This window comes from Orcinus orca, chromosome 20 (genome assembly GCF_937001465.1).
Source record: "Orcinus orca chromosome 20, mOrcOrc1.1, whole genome shotgun sequence".
Lineage (NCBI taxonomy): Eukaryota > Metazoa > Chordata > Mammalia > Artiodactyla > Delphinidae > Orcinus > Orcinus orca.
The window spans coordinates 55175845-55190686 of NC_064578.1; the positions used below are offsets into that span (position 1 = coordinate 55175845).

The 14842-nt window shown below is 53.2% G+C and overlaps 1 protein-coding gene and 1 pseudogene across 2 annotated transcripts; one reads left to right on the plus strand and one right to left on the minus strand.

Moving 5' to 3' along the window:
• Positions 1-172: 172 nt before the first annotated feature.
• On the minus strand, positions 173-14803 carry TMC4 (transmembrane channel like 4). 2 transcript variants are annotated; one of them, XM_012539020.3, is made up of 15 exons: positions 14485-14803; positions 13483-13693; positions 11431-11576; positions 10942-11174; positions 10682-10803; positions 4004-4151; positions 3307-3474; positions 2918-3081; positions 2529-2655; positions 2157-2254; positions 1646-1829; positions 1140-1270; positions 881-1036; positions 564-642; positions 173-457 (listed from the first exon to the last, which is right to left on the minus strand). In XM_012539020.3, exons 1-15 carry the CDS (start codon positions 14783-14785, stop codon positions 389-391), a joined length of 2337 nt encoding a protein of 778 aa, XP_012394474.2. In that variant the 5' UTR covers positions 14786-14803; the 3' UTR covers positions 173-388. The 2 variants fall into 2 exon arrangements, with proteins under 2 accessions (XP_012394474.2, XP_033272242.1); XM_033416351.2 differs by lacking the exons at positions 173-457; positions 564-642; positions 1140-1270 and having other exon boundaries at positions 887-1036.
• Positions 9150-10699, plus strand: LOC101274412 (60S ribosomal protein L17-like; annotated as a pseudogene).
• Positions 14804-14842: the final 39 nt, after the last annotated feature.

Here is a 14842-nt window from a genome sequence, read left to right on the forward strand (position 1 = left end):
ATTCTGAGTCAATCACAAGTGTCCCCGCCCGGACGCTACTGAACGCGGCCTCTGACTGGCTGGCACTCCCGCCAGGTCCTCTCGCGGAAGAGCCCGCCGCGCCGACCCACAGGTAAACACATTTGATTGGTTTATGTCCCGCTGATGCCTTGCCCCGCCTTCTGGACGCGAGTTTCAAAAAGCACTCAGCGGCCTCAGCTGTGTTTATTGGTACTAGAAAGAGGTTCACTGGAGAGTCAGGGACTTAGCAGTGAATCCCAGGGCTGGAAAAGCATGGAGTCTTCTCCAGTTCGCTTATTTTCCAAATGATGTGGCCGAGGCTTACAAAGGATCTGAGGGCAGGTCTGGGTCTGAAAGTGGGAGGTCACCCTGAGCCAGGCTGGACAGGTCAAAGAGCTCTGTTGGCCGAGCTCAGCGCCACAGCGCGCTGTGCCAGGAAGACTTTATTCTGCGCCTCCTGAGGTAAAGGGTAAAGAGAGGTGGAGATAAGACAGATCTTCTCTCCACCCGTGTCCCTTTCCATATTCCCCAGGACCCCTTCCCAGGGACCGGGCCTGGCTCACCGTCTCTATCTGGCGTTTGAGTTCAGAGATGAGGCGTCCGTATGAGTTAGCCAGGGCCACGGTATACGCCATCAGGATGCTAGAAGAGACGGAGTGGAAGCTACTCCCCAAACGCCCTTAGAATATCTTCAACGTAGGGCTCTTTAGTAATCAGGAGTCTGGACCTCCTCCTTCAGACTCAAGAAGTCTAGTATCCCAGCCCCCTCCTTTCCTCAGACCCAAGAGTCTGGGCCCCCAGCCCCCTTCTTTCTTGGAAGCAGGCAGCGACACCCCAGGTCAGACATTCAAACTCAGACCCAGGAGTCTAGGGCTCTCACCTGGAGATCAGCAGAAGGGGCACAGCAAAAGCCTGGGTCCCCAGGAAGAAGAGAAATTTCTGGGCAGTCTGAGGGAGCTTGCAAATAGACTCGGGGATCTCGGCCCAGATGGACGACTGCCCCCGGAATGGACCACACAGCTTAGAAGGTGGGATCCTGAAGTCAAAGACAGGCAGAGCTCAAGGATGGCCAAAAGTCAGAACCCTGGAGAAAGGAGGAAGGAGGGAGGGAGAGAGAGGCAGGTGCCTCTCACACTTACAGGAAGATGCTATAAAGCACAGGAACGGTGGAGATGGCCAGACCCAGGAGAAGGACCAGGGGGAAGAAGAAGTTCACAGTGGAGGCCCGAAAGGTGCGGGAGGCCGGGGAGCAGGTGGAGAAGAGGGTGATCTGGTGGGGGGGGGGATGAGGGAATCTGAGCCCCAGACTCTCCTTCTCCACCATCCAGGAGCCCTGGTCCCTGGCCTCTTCTCCTCAGTCAGGATCCAGGAGCCCCAGTTCTTTTCCACTATCAGACACAGGAGTCCGTGTCCCTGCTTCCCTCAGACCTAAAAGTTGGGATGCCCTGGACCCCTCCTTCTCCCACATCCAGGAATCTGTCCTCCAGACCCATCCTCCGTCAGGATCTAGTAGTCCACGACCCTGGCATCCTCCCCCTACAGGACCCAGTAGTCACATCCCTCAGTCCCCTCCTCCCCCCAGGACCCAGAAGCCCAAGCCCCAATACCTCCCGCTTCAGACCCAAGGGTGCTCCCCACCCCTCACCTTCTTCAAATAGAAAAGCAGCAGGAACTTGGCCGTGTTGAGCAAAGGCAGTAAAGGGCAGAAAAAACTCCCCACCCAGACCACTGTCTGTGCGTAGATGAGCCCCAGCACTTCGTCAGGCACCTGGAACTCCAGGGTCCCCGCAAAACGACCCAGCGCCCCGGGACAGAGGCCACACAGCAGCCTGAGGGGCGGGGTGAGGCCGGGCCGAATCAGAGGCAGGCCGGCCACGGGTTTCCCCGCCTTCACCGTCCCGCCCACCAATCGGAAGTGAGCATATCTGGGGCTGGGGCGGAGCCTTCAAGGTTCTGGAGGGGGTGTGTCTAGAGGGCGGGGCTTGAGGCGTAGAGGCGATCATGGCAGTAGGGACAGGGCCGCAGGGAAGTGACTACCAAACTCGTGGAGGGGCGGGGTCTGCGGGCAGGGCAGTCAGAGGCAGGGCTAGAAAGGGGCGGGGCGAAAGAGAAAACTGGGTGCTGGGCGGGACCACAGCAAGGGGCGGGACTCTCACTTCCGAGGAAACTGGATGAGCAGCGTGACTGCCAGGCCGGTCAGGAGATCAAACAGCAGGAGTTTGTACATCTCCTGTCCCAGGCGAGTCTCCCAGCACTGAGGAAGGAAGAACGGGTCATAAAGACCTCAGGACCCAGACACCTGTAGACCCGAACTTCTGAGTCTCCAAACTGCAAGCTATGAGATTCTATCAATACTTTCTCTGGGGGCCTTTAGTTTTTTTTGAAATCCATACCCCTGTCCTCAAGGGGAAGGTATTCTAGCACCCCAAGCTCCCCTTTCCTCCCAAGCCAGGGGTCCGGACCCACCGGGCTCCTCCTTTCCTTCAAGGACCCAGGAGTCCGTCCCCTCCCCCACCCCTCATCCTCACCGGAAGTTCTTTGTAATTGTAGCCACAGGTTTTGCACTCCTCAGCGTCCGCATCTCCCCCGCAAGTGATCTGATTCCAGAGAGAGATGAGCAGGACCAGCAGGGAGGTCAGGCGGAGAAACACTGTCCTGGCAAGGGGAAGAGAGAGAAAGGGAATCAGCACTGACCAAGTGCCCACCACGTGCCTGGACTCTCCTGTGTGGAGCGTGCTCACAATTCTCCCCATTTCCCAGATGAAGAAAACTGAGGCTCAGTGACAGGAAGAGTCGGGATTTGAATCCAGATCCCACTGGATCCCATATCCTGACGATTTCAGTCTCTTATTTGCTACAACCAATGTCCCCCGACCAGCCCCACCATCATCCCCAGCCCACCCCAGGAGTCCAGAACCTGAGCAGGATAAAAACGATCTGGCGGCTCCTGGTGTAGCCCTCCAGTGGGGCAATGAGCTTGAACACCGGTGGCAGCACGAAGTTGACCCCGGAGATGAAGATGGACGGAAGGTAATCCACCACGAGCTTCAGCAGTGGCATTCCCTGGATAAGAGGCATCTCCTAGGAGGGAGGGTGGACCAAGAGAAGAGGCTCTGGGGTCCTGCAGGAGCCATGCTTAACGTCCTCCGCCAGCCTCTTCCTCCTTCATCACCCTGAAGTCCAAACATAATCCCCCCACAGACACCAATCCCTCCTCTCTGAGATTCCAGGAATCATAGGCCTCAGTCTCCTCCACCCCTGGAAATGTAGGTTCCAGGCCCTTTCCTCCCCCGGGGCCCTCCACACCTGCAGCTCCACAGTGGCCCCTGTGGCCCAGTAGACGCCGTAGAAGGCTGCCCCCAGGAGTGCCAACACCGCCATGTTGAGCAGCAACCGCACCGACCACACCCTGGCTTGTTGGCCCAGCGTCCGCACCGCAGCCTGGCGCCGCACCGCTGCTTCCTCCAGCTCCACCTAAGGCCGGAAGAGACGTCCACTTGGGTTCCATTACCCTAGGTGCAGCCTGTGGTCCAGAGCCCAGGCTCAACGTGAACCGAGGCAGCACCGCCCCTCCAAGAACGTCTATAATCCTTATCTCAGCCCATCCAGGGCCCTCCAGGTGACAATTGAGATCTGGCTCCGCCCCCAAGGCCCCACCCAACACGTCCAGCTCCTCCCAGGACCCGCCCAGCACTCATGCCTGGTGCTTTGGAGTTACAGTGCTACTTTATCAAGCCCTTTCTGGCCACACCCTTCTCTTAACTTTGAACCGAGGAGCTTTAGGTACCGCCCCTTTCCTGCTGCTAGCTTTTTCCTGTACCCTTTGACTTCAGGCATCCCTGTAGTGGCCTTGGCCCCTTTCCCCCAAGGCCCGCCTCCTTAGAAGAAAGCTCCGCCCAGCATCTCTCTGGAGGCCCGGTCCCTGGTCTAGGCCCCGCCCATTCTCTCAACCCCGCCCCCTCGGGTGACATTTGGTTGTAGGCTCCCCCACCCCTAAGCGCACCTGCAACTCAAATAGGATGTTGCGCTGGCGCAGCCGCACGTGGACCTCCCCGCTGAGGCCAAAGTCCCAGGCGGAGAACACGCGGTGGCTGTAGCTGGTCACGGCCCCTGACTCAGCCAACAGCGTCTGCTTCAGCCCAGACACCGAGCTAAGAGAGGGGAGATCCGAGAGACGGGGTGTAGCAGGACAGCCACAAGCGGGGGGGTACCCTTCTCCCCTTCTGGGGCAAACAGGGAAAATGAACTCTAAGACCTTGGGCATTTGGAGGCTGCTACCTGGTGGAGACACATACAGTCATTGTCGCCAAAGACCAAGAAAGAGATTGAGAGAGGCCCAGAGGAGGCCAGACACCCAAAAAGATAAGACAGAAACCTAAGAGATAAGGACAGCTCTCCAGAGAGAAGAGAACAGAGACTCTGGGGAGAGAGAGATTTAGAGGGAAGACTGAGACCCCCAAAGGGGGGCAGAGATTTCAAGAAAAGGGGACAGAGACTCAGAGAAAAAGAGATGGAGAAAGGCGGGGGGGCGGGGAGTCCAGAAACTCAGAAAAGGAGGGGGCAGGTAAAGGGACTGGAGAGAGGGGGACAAAGACCCAGGGAGGGGGTAGAAAACCAGAGAAAAGGAGAGAAACAGAAAACTGAGCAGGAAGGCTCCACACCCCCCTTCGCCGCCCCGGCTCTGGCCCCCATCGCCTCTCAAGTGGGCCCAGAGACCTCCCACCTGCTCTCCCTGCTAACACGTGTGCCCGGTCTCCGCTCCCGAGCTAGTAGAGCCTTCCTTTTACGCGGATCCGATGGCATTCCCACTTAAAACCTATTCCGCAGCTTCTCTTTGTTTTTTGGCATGTGGAATCTTAGTTCCCTGACCAGGGGTGGAACCCGCGCCCCCTGCAGTGGAAGGAAGCGCAGAGTCTTAACCACTGGACCACCAGGGAAGTCACAGCTTCTCTTTGTTCTTGAGTCCTAGGCTCCTTCATAGCATAGCCCCCCTGATCTGGCCCCCACCTACTTCTCCAAGCTCAAATCCTGTCCACCCCCCCAACCTCCTCCTCACCTTTCATTTCCCAACCTCTTTCCACCACAGGGCCTTTGCACTCACAGTCCCCTCTGTCTGCAATGCTGGTGTCTTGGCTGTTCACCTGGCTGGCTCCCTCCCACCATTCCTGTCTTCCTCTACAGGTCACTTCCTCAGAGAGTTCTTTACTGACCACTCCATCTAATGAGGGTCCCCGCCCATTATTCTCTATCACAGGGGGGCAGCAAACTACAGCCCTGGGACCAAATCCTGTTTTTGTAAATACAGTTTGATTGGCACACAGCCACACCCACTCATTTTCCTACTGTCCACAGTGCTTTGGCCCGGCAGACTCTAGTTGAGACAGAGACCACATGGCCTGCAAAGATGAAAATATTTCCTACCTTCATTTTTTTATCAGAAACAAAAATTGTGCTGATCCCTGCTCTATCGTATCCACCATTTGTGTTCTATATAGTACAGCTCCCAAGCTCAAATTGCTGACTTGCTTGTTTATTTAACAGTCTAATCTCGAAATTTATCTCCCCTACTCGACTGTAAGCTGTATAAAGGTAGGGGGACCCCCTTCTGGTGTTCCTGGGCCCTGTCACGGTGCCTGGCATTTAGGAAACACTCCTTTTTTTTTTTTTTTTTGCGGTACGCGGGCCTCTCACTGTTGTGGCCTCTCCCGTTGCGGAGCACAGGCTCCGGACGCGCAGGCTCAGCGGCCATGGCTCACGGGCCCAGCCGCTCCGCGGCATGTGGGATCCTCCCGGACCGGGGCACGAACCTGTGTCCCCTGCATCGGCAGGCGGACTCTCAACCACTGCGCCACCAGGGAAGCCCCCCCCCCCTTTTTTTAAGTTCTTGGTTTCTTTCTTGATCCCAGTCCCTTCCCTTTGGGATCTCCCAGGCTTGCCTGAATGCCAGTGAGTCTCAGGTTTGTAACTTCAGTCCAGACTCCCACGTATGCAACTGCCTACTCAATATTCCCTCATCAGTCCAAAAGGCATCCCAGAATCAACTGGTCCAAAACTGCACCCCGGATATTCCCCAACAAAACCTGTTCTTTCTACAGCCGTCCCCATCTCAACTGACAGCAAACACCTGGAGTCATTCTTAACTTCCATCATTCACCGCACCCCACATGCAATTATTAGAGAATCCTGTGGGCTTTCCTCTTAACATATATACAGTCTCCCTTTATATAAAGAACAAACGGGCCAAAGGCAAGCTATAGTGTCAATAGAAACAATGGTGGTTGGGCACGGGGGTGGGGGATGTAGTAAGCTGAAGAGATATTGAGGAGCTTCTGGAAGCTAGTCATGTTCTAGATGTGGATGGGAAATGTACCAAGATCTATACTTTGGTTTGTCCATTTTTCTGTGTGTGTGTTTGTGTGTGTGTGTGTGTGTGTGTGTGTGTGTGTTGTCATGCCACGCAGCTTTCAGGATCTTAGTTCCCCGACCAGGGATTGAACCCAGGCCCCAGCAGTGAAAGCACAGCATCCTAACCACTGGACCACCAGGGAATTCCCTGTGATTTTTTTATTTTTAATGAGAAATATATATGGTCAACTAATATTTGACAAGGAAGCCCACACACTCAGTGAGGAAAGGATAGTCTCTTCCATAAATGGTGTTGGGAAAACTGGATATCCACATGCAGAAGACTGACATTAGACCCCAACCTTAAACCATTCACAAAAATTAACTCTAAACAGATTTAATACTTAAGCATAAGACCTGGAACTGAAAAACTCCTAGAAGAAAACAGAAGAAAATCTCCTTGACGTTGGTCTGAGCAACATTCTTTTGGACGTGACACCAAAAGCACAAGTAACCAAAGGAAAAATTAATAAATGGGGCTACTAAAAAGCTTATACACAGCAAAAGAAACAATCCAAAAAAGGAAGAGGCACCCTACAGAATGAGAGAAAATACTTGCATATCATCCATCTGATAAAGGGTTAATATCTAAAATATAGAAAGAATTCATAGAACTCAATAGCAAAAAAACAAAACACCAACCAACCAACCAGCCCAAACAACCCCATTAAAAAATGGGCAGAGCAATAGAATAGACATTTTTTCAAAGAAGACAAGCAGATGGCCGACAGGTATATAAAAAGGTGCTCAATGTCACTAATCATCCGGGAAATGCAAATCAAAATCATGAGCTATCACCTCACACCTGTCAGAAAGACTGTCACCGGACTTCCCTGGTGGCGCAGTGGTTAAGAATCCGCCTACCAATTCAGGAGACACGGGTTCGAGCCCTGGTCCAGGAAGATCCCATGGAGCAACTAAGCCTGCGTGCCACAACTGCTGAGCCCATGCGCCACAACTACTGAAGCTTGCATGCCTAGAGCCCGTGCTCCGCAACAAGAGAAGCCACCGCAATGAGAAGCCTGCATACTGCGATGAAGAGTAGCCCCCGCTCGCCGCAACTAGAGAAAGCCCGCATGCAGCAACGAAGACCCAACGCAGCCAAAAATAAAATATTAATTAATTAAAAAAAAAAAAGAAAGCCTGTCACCAAGAAGGTAAGAGATACAGATGTTGGAGAGGATGTGGAAAAACAGGAACCCTTGTGCCTTGTGCACTGATAACGGGAATGTAAACTGATTCAGACACTAAGGAAAAAACAGTATGGAGTTTCCTCAAAAAAATTAAAAGCAGAACTACCATATGATCCAGCAATCCCACTTCTGGGTATTTATCCAAAGAGAATGAAAACAGGATCTCAAAGTGATATCTGCCCCTGCACGTTCACTGCAGCATCATTCACAGTAGTCAAGATATGGAAACAACCTAAGTGTCTGTCAACAGATGATATATTTTTTATATACACATAATGGAATATTATTCAGCCATGAAAAAGAAGGAAATCTTGCCATTTGAGACAACAGGGATGGACCTTGAGGGCATTATGCTAAGTGAGATAAGTCAGACAGAGAAAGACAAATACTGTATGAGATATCACTTATATGTGGAACCTAAAAAAGCCAAATACATAGAAACAGATTAGAACAGTAGTTACCAGGGCTGGGGCGGGGGGTGCAGGAACTGGGGAGATGTGGGTCAAAGGGTACCAACATCCGGTTATAAAATGAGTAAGTTCTGGGGATCTAATGTACAATATTCTGCCTGTCGTTAACAGTGCTGCATTATATACTTGAAAGTTGCTAAGAAAGTAGATCTTAAGTGTTCTCACCAAAAAAAGAAATGGTAACTGACTTGATGGAGGTGTTAGCTAACCTATGGTGGTAATCATATTGCAATATATAAAGGCATCGAATCAACACAGTGTACACCATCAACCTACACAATGTTATGTGTCAATTATATCTCAATAAAGCTGGGGGAAAAAAGAAATTCAATGAAAAAAAAAAAACTAAACTCAAAACTGACCACTTGTCACCACCCTGGTCCAAGCCACCTCTCTTGGTGATTTTTGCAATTGATTGCAATAATCTCGTAACTATTCTACTTGCTGCCGCCTTGCCCTTAAGCTCTCTCCCTCCCTTTTCCTCTCCCCAGCTCCCCTCTCTTCCATAGAGCCACAGATTCTTTTCTTTTAAAACCCAAATCAGATCAGGGTGATCTGCTCAGGCACCTGCAATGAGTCCCATCTCAGAAACAATCCCAATTCTTTACGGAATGTGGGCCCATCCCCTACTGCTCCCTGCTCTCTACTCGCCCCCCGCCTCTCTCTGATCCAGCCCCACAGGCCTTCTTGTGCACCCTGAAACACGCCAGCCCTGCTCCTCCCTTGCTCCAGCTGCACCCTCTGCCTGGAATTCCTTTCTCCAGGTATCTGAGTGACCAAATCCCTCACTTTCTCAATGTCTTTGCTTAAACACCATGTCCTCAATGAAGCTTCCCAGACGCCCTATTAAAACAGCAGCCTAGGGGCTTCCCTAGTGGTGCAGTGGTTAAGAATCCGCCTGCCAATGCAGGGGACACGGGTTCGAGCCCTGGTCCGGGAAGATCCCACATGCTGCGTAGCAACTAAGCCCGTGCGCCACAACTACTGAGCCCACAAGCCACAACTACTGAAGCCCGCGCGCCTAGAGCCCGTGCTCTGCAACAAGAGAAGCACCGCAATGAGAAGCTGCGCACAACAACAAAGAGTAGCCCCCGCTCTCCGCAGCTAGAGGGAGCCGGCGCGCAGCAACGAAGACCCAACACAGCCAAAAATAAATAAATTAAAACCAACAAAACACACACACAAAAACAACAGCCTGGCCTTTTTCTGGTAAGTGGCCTGAGGTGACCTCTAGAAATGGTTCGCTATTCACTTGACCCAGAAAACCCCCCAAAATCATGCAAGTCAAGAGGTTCAAATCTTTGTGTTCACTTTAAGAACACTTGTGAAACTGCCCAGGCCATTAAGGGTATGCAGATCCGAAAAGCCGCCAAGTATCTGAAGGATGTCACTTGAAAGGAGCAATGCGGATTTTTTGATGATGCTGACTCACTTTGTTATACAGCAGAAACTAACACAACATGGTAAAGCAATTATACTCCAATAAAGATGTTTAAAGAAAAAAACAGAAAAAGCAATGTGTGCCATTCCGTCGTTACAATGGTGGAGTTGGTAGGTGTCCCCAGGCCAAACAGCGGAGCTGGACGCAGGGTCGGTGACGCAAAAAGAGTGCTGAATTTTCACTGCGCATGCTCAAAAATGCAGAGAGTAATGCTGAGCTTAAGGGCTTAGATGTAGATTCTCTGGTCACTGAGCACATCCAGGTGAACAGAGCCCCCAAGATGCAGCGCAGAACTTACAGAGCTCACGGTCGGCTCAACCCACACGTGAGCTCTCCCTGCCACATTGAGATGAACCTTACTGAAAAAGAACAGATTGTTCCTAAACCAGACGAGGAGGTTGCCCAGAAGAAAAACCTGTCCCAGAAGAAACGGACGAAACAAAAACTTATGGCCCGGGAATAAATGCTGCAAAAAATAAACACACAAAAAAGTAAAAACAAAAAGCCCGCAACAGCCTGGGGAGTTCCCTGGCGGTCTAGTGGTTAGGACTCAATACTTTCACTGCTGGGGCCCGGGTTCAGTCCCTGGTCAGGGAACTAAGATCCCACAAGCTGTGTGGTGCGGGGAAAACAAAACAAAACAAAACAGCAACCTGGCCCAGTATCACTGTCAGTCCCCCTCACCTGCTCTGCCTGTACCCGATCACCCTCTAACAAGCCATGCAATCCACTTATTAGGGCTTATTGCTTATCGCTGGTCTCTCCTGTTAAAATGTCAGCTCCCCCGGGACCAGACTGTTGGATTTTTGTTTGTTCGTTCTTTTTTGCCAGCTGCCTAGAACAATGCCCGGCCCATAGTATCTGCTCAATAAATATCTGTTGCATGAGTGAATGAATGACCTCTATTGGTTTAGCATTCTCCCCTCCAGAAAAGATGTAATTAACTTGCTTGCTTAATATCTTACCTTCCCCACTACACTGTAAGTCACAGGAGGGAGAAACTTCTCATCTTTAGCCCTGGCCTGCAGCAATCATGAAGCATTTTAAAATTCGATTGCAACTCAAACGGAGAGAAAGGGACCACAGAGCAAGCCTCGGGATTCTGGAGGAGGGCATCTATCACTGCTACTCCCCTATGGTCTGGGGGGCCTGGGTGTAGGGGTGTCACTGACCGGTGCAGGATGAGCAGCAGGTAGAGGAGGCAAATGGCAAAGGTGGAGCACAGGTAGGTGATGGCCAGGTGTGGGCGGGGCGGGTAGAACCCATAGAAGAGAGGAGACCATTCTAGAAAACCCTGGGGGAGGAAAGGCAGGGCAGGGGTCACCACGGGGCTGGGCAGAGGCAGGGTTCAGGGAGCTGGGCCATCAGGGTCGGGGGTCACTGAGGGCACCAAGGCTCAGAGCGGGGGCTTCCCAGGGACCCAGGCACGCACCTCTCCGGAGAGGAAATTGAAGAGATGGGTGGAGAAGGTGACCAGGCTCTGAGAGCCGGGCATGTAGGAGCCGCAGGGTGAGGAGGCGTTAGGGGCAGGGGGACCAGGGGGAGCCCCTTCCAACCAGGTGGGCAGCAGAATCATGCAGGCTGTAAGCACGGAGGCCAGCACGTTGAGAAGCAGCAGGAAGCGCAGCAGGGAGAAGTAGGACTCGGTGCCGGCGCCAAACTGGCCTGCAGGGGGCAGCAGACAGGCCGCGGGCTCCTTTCTGGTCCCAGACCCCTCCTCCCTCAGACCCGGGAGTCCAGCCCCCAGCCCCTCCTCCCTCAGACCCAGGGGTCCAGCCCCCAGCCCCTCCTCCCTCAGACCCGGGAGTTCAGCACCCAGACCCTACCCACTCAGGCCCAGGGGTCCAGGCCCCCAGCCCCTCAGCTCTCAGACCCAGGAGTCCAGTCCCGTCCCAAGATGCCAGACCAAAGCCCACCGTACCCCCAATCCTCTTCAGCGTCCAATCCCAGGGCTGCACGGAGCGCAGGCCTTCCCGCACCTTCTCCTTGGACCTCCGAAGCAGAAGAGTCCAGTGGGTGGCCCTGGACCCCGAGCCCTGAGCCACTTGGTTCCTGGCAAGGCCCTGTCTGGGAGCGAAACAGAGTCAGACACAGAAAAGGAGGGGCCTAGTGGCCCCAAATGGAAACCACCCACATGTAGAAACAACCCAATCCTTGAACCAGGAAGTTAGTTGAAATATATTCCTAACACGGGATACTCCATAGCAATGAAAAGAAACACACCTAATGCTCGGCATAGGAAGACAGAAAATAGACTGCAGAGTTCGCTTTACACAAAGGCACAGAGCAAACACTGTTAAACTCTTCTCTTCAGGGCTGCGCACACAGGTGGCAACGCTACGAAGAAAAGCAAGGAATGATCCTCAGTGAAAGTCTGGGAAGAAGAAAGCGGGGGTGCCCTAGGTGGCGTTTACCTGGACCCTCACTTTGGGAAAACTCTTTAAGTTTTTACATGATGTTTCATGCACTTTTCTGTCAGCAAATACCATCATAAAGTAAAAAATGAAAAAAAAAAGAAGAAAGGTAGGTGTGATATTGTGATTTATAATAAGAAATATATATTTGGTAGTGTATGATGATCTTACATGTGGAATCTAAAAAAACCGAACTCAAAAAAATAAATAAATAAAAATTAAAACAAACAAACAAACCAAACTCAAAAGAGCATAGGATGGTGTTTACCAGGGGCTGTGGGGGTAGGGTAGGGAAATGGAGACGTTGGTCAAAGAGAACAAACTTCCAGTTATAAGATGAATAAATTCCGGGGATTTAAGGTACAGCATGGTGATTGTAGCTCATAATACTGTGTTGTACACTTGAAGCTTGCTAGGAGAGTAGACAGTCAATGTTCTGATCACTGAAAAGAAATAGTAATTATTTGACATGATGGAGATGTTAGCTAGCACTACTGGGATAATCATTTTGCAATATATCAATGTAAGTACAGGGCTTCCCTGGTGGCACAGAAGATCCCACATGCCGTGGAGCGGCTAGGCCCGTGAGCCATGGCTGCTGAGCCTGCGCGTCCGGAGCCTGTGCTCCGCAACGGGAGAGGCCACAACAGTGAGAGGCCCGCGTACTGCAAAAAAAAAAAAAAAAAAAAAAAAAAAAAATCAAATCAACACATTGTACACCTTAAACTTGCACGATGCTGTATGTCAACTGTATCTAAATAAAACTGGAAAAAATTTTTTAAAAAAGAAGTATATATTCGGTCTTTGTCCTGTTTCTGGCACGCAGTTCCTAAATCCTTGAATTTCCTAAGTGGTGACAGTGATAAAGGTGCGGTTTTTTATGTTAATGAGGTTATATCTCCAGGTAGATAGCGTCAGAATTGAGTTGAGCTGTTGGACATCAAGCTAGTGTCAGAGCATTGCTTGGTGTGGGGAAAATTCTCCACATATCGGAATCGGTGTCAGGATTATGTAAGGAAAAGGGTCAGTTTTCAAGGGCTCCCTGAAGAGTCACACAGGACCCCGTTCTCGGAAGGGCGTCCCACTTGCTGTGCTGTTTGAATGCTGTGCTGTTGCCGTCTTAAGATGAGTACTAATTGTGGAACAGGAGACCCAGCATTTTCAGCTTTCACTGGGTACTGTAAATTATGTAGCGGGAGAGAGGCAAGAAAGAAATCAAAGAGTGATAGGCTTTGGAGAGGGGGAGGCAGAGACAGACATAAAGCAGAGAGGAAAAAAACCTGACAGTTTCAGACACCCAGAGAGAAATAGAGGCAGACAGCCTTGGAGGGACAGAAGACACAAGAGACGAGAACTTGGGAGAGAGAGAGGAGAAAGAATCCCGGAGGCAGGACTCCTTGGAATCAGAGAAGCACAAACACAGACTGGAGAAAAAGGAACCCAGAGGCAGCTCTGAGAGAGGCAAGGACCGAGAGAAGGACAGAGTGAGATGGAGACAGAGCCTCCAACAAGTGGGAGGATGGTCCACACCTGGCTGGGAAGTGGGAGGTGGGCCTCACCTGTGTGCCCGTCTGGCCTGCATGGGCCACGGCAGTTCCCGGGAAGGGCCAGGCTCCTGCAGCTCCTTTTGTGTGGCTTCTGCAACGGACTGGATGCTCCTCTGTCCGTCCTCCTCCTCCTCCAGGGCCCCCCAGGGCAGCACCCCAGGGCCTCGGTACCGAAGGGTAGCAGCACTGGGGAGCTCATTAAGCACGGAGGACAGCAATGGACCTGTGGCAGGAGGACAGGCGGCTGGGAGAGTCCAGGCGTCCAGGCCCCCGGCCCCTCTCCCCTCAGACCCAGGATCCAGGCCCCCAGCCCTCCCCCCTCAGACCCAGGATCCAGACCCCCGGCCCCTCCCCCCTCAGACCCAGAGGTCTGGGCCCCCAGCCCTCCCCCCTCAGACCCAGGATCCAGGCCCCCAGCCCTCCCCCTTCAGACCCAGCATCCAGGCCCCCAGCCCTCCCCCTTCAGACCCAGGGGTCCGGGCCCCCAGCCCTCCCCCCTCAGACCCAGGGGTCCGGGCCCCCAGCCCTCCCCCCTCAGACCCAGGGGTCCGGGCCCCCAGCCCTCCCCCCTCAGACCCAGGGGTCCAGGCCCCCAGCCCCTCCCCCGTCAGATCCGGGAGTTTGGAATCCCCGGTCCCAGACACCAGCCCCATAACCCTGCCAGGCACCCAAGTGTGGCCCCTCCAGGCCCCCCCTGCCCCAGGGCTGAGGAGTCCGCTCCTCAACTTCCTTTTCCGTCTAATTCAGGTTGTGATCCTGGCCCCTCCCATTCCTCAGACAGCCTCAGATATTCCAGCCCCTAGCCCTCTCCTCCTCCAAGACTCCGGGTCTCCAGAATCCTCCCCAGGACCCAGAAGTCCCAGCCTCTGGGTCCCCTCTCCCCCAGAGACCCGGGAGCCGAAGCCCCTCCCCCTTCGGCCCTGGGGTCCCAGGAGGCAGACCTCCGTTCTCCGCCTCCCTCAGGACTTCTGCCGACCAGGGGAGTGGGACCTGACCTTCCTCGGGCTCCCCTACCTGTTCTGGTCTCCCGGGGTGCCGGCCATCCCCCAGAGGAGGCCCAGGCCTCCTGTTCCCACATCGGGCTCTCTTCAATGGCCCCAGCCGCGGATCTGTTCCCGTCTCTAGGACCAGCAGAGCAGGGACTGCCCCAGGTGAGGGAGGAGCCTGAGACAGGGGCAAACCTGGCCGCCAGGTGGCCCGGAGGAAATACCCGGCACTTCCCATAAACTATCAGGGCCTCTGCTCCGAAAGGTCTCCTGGGAGCTGAAGTCCACAGATGCCTGCGTGGCTCCCCGGGGGATGGGTGGTAGCACATCACAGAGGGATGCGGTGGTACGAGTCCCCCCGCATTGATCACCCACAGACATTCCCG

Excerpts from the sequence above, each read along its gene's own strand:
- TMC4 (XM_012539020.3), bottom strand. The coding sequence starts at position 14,785 with ATGTGCTACCACCCATCCCCCGGGGAGCCACGCAGGCATCTGTGGACT. Across the intron at positions 2,656-2,917 it reads ATCGTTTTTATCCTGCTCAG|GACAGTGTTTCTCCGCCTGA; the intron begins GTTCTGGACTCC and ends TCCCCTTGCCAG. Across the intron at positions 1,271-1,645 it reads TGCTTTTCTATTTGAAGAAG|ATCACCCTCTTCTCCACCTG; the intron begins GTGAGGGGTGGG and ends CCCCCCCACCAG.